This window comes from Oncorhynchus mykiss, chromosome 12 (assembly GCF_057628025.1).
Source record: "Oncorhynchus mykiss isolate SJ-2025 chromosome 12, ASM5762802v1, whole genome shotgun sequence".
NCBI classification, from domain to species: Eukaryota; Metazoa; Chordata; class Actinopteri; order Salmoniformes; family Salmonidae; genus Oncorhynchus; species Oncorhynchus mykiss.
In genome coordinates this window covers 53,590,077-53,601,684 of record NC_143033.1, presented here as the reverse complement: position 1 = coordinate 53,601,684, position 11,608 = coordinate 53,590,077, and the positions used below count along the sequence as shown (strand labels likewise).

Here is an 11,608-nt window from a genome sequence, read left to right as displayed (position 1 = left end):
CCAACAAGTTTTCTCTCTTGGAAAATTACGATAGAGTTATGCACTTGTAATTTGTACTTCATAATATATTTTTTATGAATATTATTAATATGTGCTTTGCTTTTCAACTAGCTAAAATATTTAAATTAATATTTATTTATTATTCTCAGTTTTTATATATATATATATATATATATATATATATATATATATAATAAAAAAAAATCTCCCCAATTTCGTACTATCCAATTGGTAGTTACAGTCTTCCGCTTGTACCACCACACTATACAGCAACGCATAAATTGAAAATATTGAGCGCATGCGGTAGGTACACAGAACGCACCGCAGCCTTTCAAAAACAAAAGGTTGAATTGATAGACACGTTCATAGGGTTAGGGTCCCCACAGGGCATATTTCCTGTACAGCTCTTGTTTTCTTTTGGGCTCCCTGTGCTAAATAGCTATCTATGTCTCCAAACACCTGTGTGGCAATGGAAGATAGACGCCACAAACGTGTTGTCACTGAAAAATACTGTGGCTGCAACTGTGTTAAAACACCGTACAGTAAGTGTGAATTTTGCATTTGTGAAGTTATTTTGGTGTTTCAAAAAAAGTATATATTTGATCTTTATTTAACTAGGCAAGTCCGTTAAGAACAAATTCTTATGTTCAATGACGACCTAGGAACAGTGGGTTAACTGCCTTGTGATATGAAAGTAGAGGAATATGATACTTTTTTATGTGATATGAAAGTTGAGGGATTTAGAACCGTACCGCAATTGAGAATAAATTCACGTTTAGATGTATTATTTGGCTGTTTTTGCTTCCTGAGCCAATTCACCCTTTGAACAGAACATTGAAGGTCCTTGTACTAATGAGTAAGGTTAGGCTTCTTTAGTCCAATATTGGGCTACATCCTCCCAGGCCATTGGCCTGGTGTAAGATTAGATAGGGTCAAATAGTAGAATGGGGTGGTGGGTTTGTGATGACAGTAGGATTAGATGAAAAGGTATTTTTTGTATCAAAAAGTATAATGATTTATACTCCAGTCCTGTTGGTGGCGGTAATGCAACGTTAATATTGGATGCCAACCACTGTTTAAACCCCACTGAAGAAAATGAAGTAGCTCAGCCGCTGATATATGAACAATGAGCCAGATTTTTGCCGGATGTATAAATCTGAAGCATCCGGTTGGCATTTCCACTCACCGACAAATATGGTGATAAAAGGAAGCCCAATGGGAGAAGAAGGAGAGAGATGGATTTTGGTCGACATTCTTCACATTTTCTCATTGATGAAACATTTGATCTCAATACAGTTTTCTTTTCCCAAAACTATAATCGTGTTACGAACATGGTGGACTAAGTTTTGTAGACATTACCATTTACCAAAGTTGCGTTGTTTTGGAGCGCAAGGTCGAATTGAGTTATTGCACACGCGTACTTCACAGAATAGGCGTTCGCTACTGGAAATATGCAAATACATGCTAGAGCGCGCCAATAGGATCTCACTAGCTCGTGCTTGCCTCTGCCCTTCAAACTTGCCTGTTCTGCCCACTATGATTCATTTGCTCCCATTGGAAACGACAGGCTGTGGTCTGTCTTGGGTTAGTTATCTTTGGATAAATTGCAATATGGCGACGCCCATGCACAGAGTTATTGCTCGTCGGCAAGCGTAAGTTTGGTTATTGCTAACATGCTAAGGTATTTTGGTATACTTACTCGATTCAGAGTATTTAGAGATCGCCATGTTAAGACTGAGTTCCGAATAGCTAGCTAACAATACTGGCCTGACTTATAACGCTCTCTAGCTAACGTTACTTGGCTACAACATTTTTTTCATTTGTTTGAGATTATGTAGGCAATAATGATGTACCAAGTTAACAAAATAGTTACATTTCATATAGTATACATTTGTCTAACAAGCATGCATTTCCTCCTGTATGCATGTTTTATAGCCCCTACATAAGTTAGCTAGCGCTAGCTAACTTTACGTTACTACTGAAGTGCAACACTGTGTCTGGGGAACAGGCACAGTTCTTGAGCTAGCAACTACTAGTGCCACATTGGTCTCAACATTTCTTAACAGGCCGTGGACACTCAGATCCAGTCAGGGAGGTTACACTATTCCGGAAAAGTATCATGTGCACTTAATAGTACCACGGTAACCATTTGCCCAAGAAACAGCTGGCATTATCCAGCTATTTCAGTATTGATAATTTATACTCATGTCAATGTCCCCCCACCCCCCGTTCAATTTATTTATTTAACCAGGAAAAGCCCATTGAGACACAATCTCTTTTTCAAGGGAGACCTGGCCAAGAAAGCGGCAACAATCAATACATTTACATAATTAAAACGTACAACAACATGATCCAGCCTAAAAAACATTTACACTCCGTAAGAGTCTCCCATCAATATTTTAAATTAATTCAGTGGCACTAACATTTCCTGCAATTCTATCCATTTTGCCATGGGGTTCTGTACTCTTTATTTAAATAATGTATTCTCAACATGGCTCTTTCTAATATTTCTACTACTGTACATTGCATTTTAGTTACACTGTTTATGCGCACATATTTATACACTGGATTCTTGACATAGCTCACTAATAAATCTACTGTTGGTACATACCATTCTTATTATATCTTGTGTAAATTCATCCGGTGTAAAACATATAGATTGAATTTAGATTACTGTTACAGTGCTATTTGTTTTTGGTTTTTAAATTGGATTTGTTCGGACATTTCTTGATTTCATATTTAAATTGCTTGATTAGTGTGTACTGTTTGACATTTTACTGCATTGTTAGGAGTGAGTTAAAAAAGCAATTCGCCGCACCTGGTACAACATCTGCTAAACTGTACGAAATTTGATTTTCATACAGGGAAGCAAATAAACAACATGTTCGGTGTCAGAAATGTTTGGAGTTTGGACACTGGACATATGAGTGCATTGGTAAACGAAAATACCTTCACAGGCCATCAAGGACGACAGAAATGAAAAAGAAACTGAAAGAAAATGAAAATAAACAGGTCAATACCACAGGGTAGGTCAACCATGAAGTATTTTATTTGTTTTGGATGAGCGCTGTATAGCGAAGTCAGCTTGACAGTGGGTAACTTTTTGTTGTTGTTCTGAAGATGTTTTAAACACTGGAGAGTCACCTGGGACTCGTGACCAATAGAGGGAGGTGCGGAGGATGATGATGCTGGGGGGGGGGGGGGGGGGGGGGGTACCATACCATGTACTGCAATAGCCTCGCAAGACACCCTGTTCTCGGAAGCATACAGGAATGGTTCGCTGCATGGATACAGTGGTAATCGGTTTGAGGCTAGCACTAATCCAACCTCATAATTGTCTAGCACTGCCATCAAGAGGTGTTACAGTAGAACTTGTCAATGGGAGGCCATATCCTCTGTAAAGTTCCTTTTCACTTTTCATTTCCCCTGGTTGGTTTTGAATAATCTTTGGAATTTTCTCAGCCATGACATGTTACTATTTTCATCTGTATTCAGACCAGGAAAGGAGGACTCCAGTGAGAAAAAAATTAAGAAGAAAAGGTAACTGTCACAGGTTACTTTTCAGCTCTAACCCCATAAAATGGTTCTAACATTGATGGTTGCAGATATAACTTAAATGGGTAGAGCGCCGTAATTTTTATTATTATATGCAATAGAGATCTAGGCTGTGCCTGACATTGCTTGCACTATGCCTTCTGCAATGTACTCACTATTCTGCTTATGCAATGGTTTTGTATGTTGTGTTACTTGCTTTCAGGTCAAAGGATTCAAGTGGTAGTAGCAGCAGTGATTCTGACAGCTCTTCCAGTGACTCATCGTCTGACAGTAGTGACTCCTCAAGCTCTTCGTCGGACGACAGTGATGACAGTTCTAGCTCCTCTTCCTCTAGCAGCTCAAGCAGCTCGGGTTCCGATTCATCTAAAGGTAGCGACTCGGATCAAGGTCCTCCCAAGAAGAAAAAGAAGAAGAAATGAAGGCTGAGCTGTATTGTGTTCCACCATGGCATTAACCTGAGCTAAACTCTGACCCTTTAGCTGTTAAGGAGCTGTCTTAAAAATGATATGGTGTAAATTGTAATCAACAAGCAGTGAGGCATTTGTCAGAATGTGTTCTCTCCCCTGCATTAACCCCCCTGTAAAGTCAGTGGAAAGGTGTGGTCATGTCTCATAACAAGTTAGGAAATGTATCTAGATTAAAATTGAGAAATGTATGTGCTTCTTACATGTTGTAGTTCCTTACTTTCTACTAATGTTTTTGAGTGACTCCATACATGTACAGCTATGTATCTACTGTTATGACTTTTGACTTTTGCTACTGAAAGATATGTAACAAATACTTTTTTGGGGGGGGGGGCTGCTGCTGCAGCTGTAGACACATTTACCCATTCATTTTTCTTTTCACATTCTTTCTAGTACGATTCCAGAAACATTACCAGCCCAGTATAGCTTGGCTTTGGTTATTTTGTGAAGCGTGTTATTGATTTTGGCATTCTTTTGATATGTTGTTGTTGACTGTTTATCAACTGCCATTTTAAGGACATTTGTATGGTCTCTGTTTTGTTAGGCACAGCCCAATTGTGATCATGCCAATGTATGCCTGCCACCCGTAAGTTGGTCATGCTTTAAACTTTTTTTTTTACCTAGTGTCACAGCATTGAATAATTTAAAAATAAAAAGTCAGTTGCAAGTGTATTTACCTGTTGGTGTTTTTTGTATTTTCTTTCTGTCCAGATGGAACAAAGTCAACCATTATAGCACTTGAGTACCTTGACAGTGTAGCAAATTGTATGCATTGGTGTCAAGTGGGGTGGAACTACTGTGAGGCCATCGAAGGTGTGCCTGGGCTTTGTACTTGAGATAGAGAAGTGTTTTAGGGGTGTGCTTCCCGATGGAAGGGCCATGTAGTGTAGAGGGTAGAGAATGGATCTCTTGGTGTAACTGCTAAGGTGTTGGGTTGATAGTCGATGGGCCTGAGTTCAAGTCCCAGTTGAAGCCATATTCGCTACAATACAGCGCATTCGAAAAGTATTCGGACCCTTTTACTTTCTCCACATTTTGTTACGTTACAGCCTTATTCTAAAATTAATGAAATCATTGTTTTCCATCAATCTACACACAATAACCCATAATTACAAAATTGAGCTCAGGTGCATGCCTGTTTCCATTGATCATCCTTGAGCTGTTTCACAACTTGATTGGACTCCACTTGATTGGACTCCACCTTTGGTAAACTCACTTGATTGGACATGATTTGGAAAGGCACACACCTGTCTATATAAGTTCCCACAGTTGACAGTGCATGTCAGAGCAAAAACCAAGCCATGAGGTTGAAGCAAGTCAAATCAAACTTTATTTGGCACATGTGCCGAATACAACAAGTGTAGACCTTACTGTGAAACGCTTACTTACAAGCCCTTAACCAACAGTACAGTTCAAGAAGAGTTAAGGAAATATTTACCAAATAAACTAAAAGCTGTTATGGAGCTTTTCGGTCCTAGACTTGTCCGTAGAGCTCCGAGACAGGATTGTGTCGAGGCACAGATCTGGGGAAGTGTGCCAAAGCAATTCTGCAGAATTGATGGTCCCAAAGAAAACATTACCTCCATTATTCTTAAATGGAAGAATTTTGGAACCACCAAGACTTCCTAGAGCTGGCCGCCTGGCCAAACTGAGCAATTGGGGGAGAAAGGCCTTGGTCAGGGAGGTGACCAAGAACCCGACGGTCACTCTGACAGAGATCCGCTGTGGCGATGGGAGAAACTTCCAGAAGGACAACCATCTCTGCAACACTCCACCCACATGCCTTTTTGGTAGAATGGCCAGACGGAAGGCACTCAACAGTAAAAAGCACATGACTGCCCGCTTGGAGTTTTCCAAGGCACCTAAAGGACTCAGACCATGAGAAACAATATTGAACTCTTTGGCCTGAATGCCAAGCATCACGTCTGGAAGAAACCTGGCACCATCCTTACGGTGAAGCACGGTGGTGGCAGCATCATGCTGTGGGGAGATTTTTCAGCGGCAGGGACTGAGAGACTAGTCCAGCTCGAGGGAAAGATGTACAGAGCAAAGAACAGAGCAAAGATCCTTGATGAAAACCTGCTCAGGACCTCAGACTGGGGTGACGGTTCACCTTCCAACAGGACAATGACCCTAAGCACACAGCCAAGACGATTTAGGAGTGGCTTTGGGGAAAGTCTCAATGTCCTTGAGTGGCCCAGCCAGAGCCTGGACTTGAACCCGATAGAACATCTCTGGAGAGATGCTCCCCAACCAACCTGACAGAGATTGAGAGGATCTGTAGAGAACAGGGAGAAACTCCTCAAATACAGGTGTGCCAAGCTTGTAGCGTCATACCCAAGAAGACTAGAGGCTGTAATTGCTGTCAAAGGGAATTCAACAAAGTACTGAGTAAAGGGTCTGAATACTTAGGTAAATGTTTTGTTCTTTAAAAAATATATATAATTCTAAAAACCTGATTTATTTTATAAATGTATTTGTCATTATGGGGTATTGTGTGTAGATTGATGGTGGGGAACTAATGTAACAATGTGGAAAAAGTCAATGGGTCTGAATACTTCCCGACTGCACTGTATATTGCAGCCTTAGCACAATAACTTGCAACCTTTTTCAAGGGGGTCGGACCTCAATAAAATGGCTACAGTGCTATAAGGTGTCGGTCGCAGGGACCTGGGCAAAGCTACTTAATCTGTGTCCTGTGTTTGAGTCCTGATCGTGCAAACCCGGGCCCAGTTTTCCAAAGGTTTTCTATCTGTATTTTGCCTATTGGAGAGGATTAAATGAATAGGAATAGAACCAGAGTCCCCATTCAAGTCAATTTATCAGCAGTGGGGGCCAAAAGGTCAGGAAAAACAGGCTTCAACATAATGAAGTTTATGACCTGGGTCAAATTATGAAATTCCTTGAATGCATTCAGAATAAGTTCATTTTAACAACTATTGCAAAATGTCTAATTTATGTATTTAAATACACAACAAAATATTACTTTCCAAGATACTGTAGGATTCATGATCGGAACCTTACGAATACGCCGTGATCACGTGATCAAGTTTAGGGAACCGAAGTCATCACAGCTGCTTTCTTGCATGCATCCACTCATCTCTGCCTAGCTAGCCTTGTTGTAAAAATGGATAGAGAAAATAATGACGAATAGTTTTCTGCTGTCACAGCTATACTTGATAGAGAGGATGTAGTCTTTTCATGTTTGAAGTATTTTAACTATTATTGTAACATTTTTGTCGGGTCCATTTTTTTTTTTAAACTGGAAAGTGGAAAAGACAAAGAGAAAGGGCTTTCCAATAGCTAGAATGGTTTGGGCCTAAAAAGAAGAGAAGAGGTAAGTGGATTAAACAAAATGTTAACTAAAATCTTTATTGTTATGTAGTTACTAGTTAGCGGTTATGGTAACAATTCCTGTACATTGTAATTTAGCTATTTATCGCGTGAATATTAAAGATAGATGGCCAGTAATATCGAGCAAGTGGTAGACTAGTTGGCAACGGAATAACTAGTTAACATTGTACGTTAGCTAGCATTGCCTAACTAGCTAGCTATCCATGGTGACACCCCATTGAAAGTTTCCGTACCGTCGACAATTTGCTATTAAATTAACGTTAGTTGACAGAATTAAGTCGTTTGCCGACCTTGGCTTAGTGGAAAAGTTAGCTGATAGGTCAGTTAGCATGGAAGCTTGGGTGGCTAACTAGCTGGCTACCTGTATCATGAGTAGTCTCAGACATCTGCCAAAATCTCTGGTCATAATGAACACAATCACAGGTGCGTATTTGGAAGTCGTAGAACATGTGATTTTTTTTTTAAACAAAATAACAAAATTGACAGTAATGTATCCGAAATACATGGGTACTGTAGCAAGCTAGCTAGCGTCTTAAAAAATTGGGGCGACTGTTTACTACAGGGGTTTTCAAACTGGGGTCCGCGGAGGTACTACAGTGGGTCCCTGAATTATTTATTCTAATTATTATTATTATTTTTTTTTTTTGGGGGGGGGTTTAAATGTATTTTAATAATTATTCTATACCTTCGTGGATACCATGTTTTTGTGTTGCTGTGCCCAGTATGAAGGAAGTTGTTGGTAGTTTCACGAGCGAATGCTAACTAGCGTTAGCGCAATGACTGGAAGTCTTCGGGAACAGTGTGCATACTTTCTGTTCCTGTACATTCGACTGGGGAATTAGATAAATGGTTTCATTGTCACTCTAACTATCCCTTTTTAATATGGAGGAAATTAGCCATTGGAGATTTAAAAAAAAAAATATTTAAAAAATAAATACATCTGTATTCTGTCTTTGTTTTATTTTAATGAACCCAAGTCAGTTAAGAACAAATTCTTATTTACAATGACGGCCTACCAAAAGGCCTTTTGCGGGGCTGGGATTAAAAATATAGGACAAAACACGCATCACAACGAGAGACCTAAAACAACATAGAAGAACAATTATTTTTTATTTTTTTGAATTTTACCCCTTTTTCTCCCCAATTTCGTGGTATCCAATTGTTGTAGTAGCTACTATCTTGTCTCATCGCTACAACTCCCGTACGGGCTCGGGAGAGACGAAGGTTGACAGTCATGCGTCCTCCGATACACAACCCAAACGCACTGCTTCTTAACACAGCGCACATCCAACCCGGAAGCCAGCCACACCAATGCGCCGGAGGAAGCACCGTGCACCTGGCCACCTTGGTTAGCGTACACTGTGCCCAGCCCGCCACAGGAGTCGCTGGTGCGCGATGAGACAAGGACACCCCTACCGACCAAGCCCTCCCTAACCCGGGCGACGCTAGGCCAATTGTGCTTCGCCCCACGAGCCTGGGCGCGAACCCAGGGACTCTGATGGCACAGCTGGCGCTGCAGTACAGCGCCCTTAACCACTGCGCCACCCGGGAGGCCTATGAAAGAACAATTTGTCAATTTAAACGACCAAAACCAGATGAAAAGCAAACAGAAAGATATATATATAATATATATAAAATAAACCAATTTTTCAGATCTAACAATCAAACAAAAGCTAGACAGTCGGGAGAATAGAAAATTCAGAAAACCGGGCGTTCAGAACACATGCCATTTTTATGTTTGAGCAGAGGAATAGAGTATTAGCCATGGAAAGGTACATAGAATTGCAGGATATTTTGAAACCCTCAAATTTCTTAGCTCCATGCTAAACTGTGACATTTCTGGAAATTAGCTTAAATTATACCACCAAGATGCCTTTCTAGCTGCTAGACTTAGAATTTACACTTCCTCTTCCAATGAACTGTGGGGTGGTCAAACTAATGAAACTGTCTACCAAATCTATTTATTTTAAAATGTTGATTTCTTATTTACCTTTACCATTCACCTTTGTTGCTAAAATATGATGTGGGTCCCGGAGTCACTGGTTTGCCTGGGCGGGATTCTCTGGGCAAGAAAAGTTTGAAACCCCTGGTTTGCAACATCTAATGATGCCAATGCTTTGACTCTGTTGTTGCAACCTAGGCACAAAAGACCTAGCACTCATCATTAGCCTACTTATTTTGGCCTGTAAAAAAAGAACCGCAGCCAGAAGGAAATCTGAAATTGCCCAGGTTCAGAACACTATGCCTTAATTAACCAATGGGTGTTGATACACACTAATTGTCTTTGAGGGTGTTTTTCTGAAATGTTATATCAAACCAGACCAATGTTTGACGGGATGCATCCCATAGTAGTCAAGTGTTTGTTTATTTATACTGAACAAAAATATTACCTCCACAATTTGAGATTTTACTGAGTTACATTTCATAGAAGGAAATCAGTCAATTTGAAATAAATGAGGCGCTAATCTATGGATTTCACATAACTAGGCAGGGGCCCACCCACTTGGGAGCCAGGCCCATCCAATCAGAATGAGGTTTTTACCCACAAAAGGGCTTTATTACAGAATAACAATAAAAAACTCATCAGAACATTACATTCTCTGGCATCAGCTCTGTTGGACAGTCCTGCAGTCAGCATGCCAATTGCATGCTGTCAACTTGAGACATCTATGGCATTGTGTTGAGTGACACAACTGCACATTTTAGAGTGATATTTTATTGTCCCCAGCACAAGGTGCACCTGTGCTATGATCATTCTGTTTATTCAGCTTCTTGATATACCACACCTGTCAGGTGGGTAGATTATCTTGTCAAAGAAGAAATGCTCACTAACAGGGATGTAAACACATTTCTGAGAGAAATAATATTTTTGTGCATATGGAAAAATTCTGGCTTCTTTTATTTCAGTTCATGAAACATGGGAACAACACTTTACATGTTGTTTTTATTTTTGTTCAGTATAGGTAGCCTTAGTAGTATTTTTTTTTTGATAGTGTTAAGTTGGTGCCCTTTACATGAGCACTACTGTAACAATAAGCATGTTAGAAATTCTTTAGTGTGAACACCATTGTCTTCCCTTATGTCCCATTTTTTTTAAATAAAAAATACTAAACAGAGCTAAATAGCTGTATTTTTCTCCATCCACAGTTGACTTTCTGGGTCTAGGACTCCATTTTAGGTGCTACAGTGAGGAAAGGGCAGCTCAAGTCTTGGTAGTTGCTACATAATTACCAATTTCTCTGAGGCATGGCCTCTGTTGGCAAGCATAATAAGTGCTACAGTACAGACATATGCTTCTGTGTGAAGTCTTCCCAACTTCCTGTTTAGGTTGCTCTATGGCTTCAGCTAGCCAAACTGTTTCCTCCAAGGCCAACTGCTCAAGGTTCAACTGCTCAAGAATGTGGTTTTACAGCCGAGTTATGACAGAAATATTTAGGCTATTGTTTCAGCTGGTGGTGATGCAAGGATTATGCAATCTTGGTACAGTTTTTGTTTTTACAAATGTACAAGCAATGAATGTAGCCTAAATGTGGTTATTTGCATCTTGCAAGACAATGCAGTGGACAATTTATTCATCCAATATGGCAAAAACTAGTCTACCATAAATTTAGCCTTTTTTAAATGTATTTTTAACAATGCTGTAAATGGTGGGTTTCAGGTTGGAAATAAGCTATTGCAAACAAGGATTGATGAAACCCCCGTCTCTAAAGCAGTCCAACTAGACTAGTAGTTAAACACTTGTTTTTGAATACTAGTTGTTCCTGCCAAAACCAGCACCTGGACGCACTGCTGTGTACACGGTTTATTTTTAGTCAGACTAGATCTCTGTACGTGTTCGTATTTATTTCGCTAACACAATCTAGCCTGGTCAATTGGTTTTATACCGCATACTGTAGTCATAGGAGGGTAGTTTAAGGCCCTTACATCGCCTAGGGAAAGCTCTTGGTGAAACTAATAAGCCATCAGTTGCTTCCTCAGGGCTCTTGGGTCAAAGCAAAAAAATATGCTGCGCACCAGCCCCTGTTGCGGCCTTTGTTTCTTTTTTGACTCTGGATACAATTATCTTGTATGGCAGCATATCATGCAGGCTATTTTATTGAACGCATAGCCTTCAACAACATGGGTCTCCAACCCTCTTCCTGGAGAGCTGTCCTCTAGGTTTTCGCTTCAAACCCAGTTGAAACTAACCTGGTTCCGTTTTTATCAACCAGCTAGTTATTAGAATCAGGTGTGCC

General features: G+C 40.1%; 2 protein-coding genes across 3 annotated transcripts in view; both read left to right on the top strand.

Moving 5' to 3' along the window:
* The first annotated feature begins 1,173 nt into the window (after positions 1-1,173).
* On the top strand, positions 1,174-4,691 carry LOC110537761 (uncharacterized). Its single transcript, XM_021624133.3, has 4 exons — positions 1,174-1,652; positions 2,865-3,026; positions 3,496-3,540; positions 3,758-4,691. The coding sequence occupies exons 1-4, from the start codon at positions 1,195-1,197 to the stop codon at positions 3,972-3,974; spliced, it is 882 nt and encodes a 293-aa protein (XP_021479808.3). The 5' UTR covers positions 1,174-1,194; the 3' UTR covers positions 3,975-4,691.
* A 2,233-nt stretch (positions 4,692-6,924) lies between these two features.
* LOC110537760 (AF4/FMR2 family member 4) overlaps positions 6,925-11,608 on the top strand; it is a 36,191-nt gene continuing 31,507 nt past the window's right edge. The window contains exon 1 of one of the 2 annotated variants that reach the window (XM_021624132.3): positions 6,925-7,356. The gene's annotated coding sequence lies outside the window, so the exon portion shown is untranslated. The remainder of the gene's footprint in view (positions 7,357-11,608) is intronic. The other variant, XM_090192757.1, reaches the window with a different exon arrangement.

Coding starts and splice junctions, on each gene's coding strand:
- LOC110537761 (XM_021624133.3), top strand. CDS start 1,195: ATGGTGATAAAAGGAAGCCCAATGGGAGAAGAAGGAGAGAGATGGATT. Junction 1,653..2,864: donor GTTATTGCTCGTCGGCAAGC/GTAAGTTTGGTT, acceptor ATTTTCATACAG/GGAAGCAAATAAACAACATG. Junction 3,027..3,495: donor AAACAGGTCAATACCACAGG/GTAGGTCAACCA, acceptor ATCTGTATTCAG/ACCAGGAAAGGAGGACTCCA.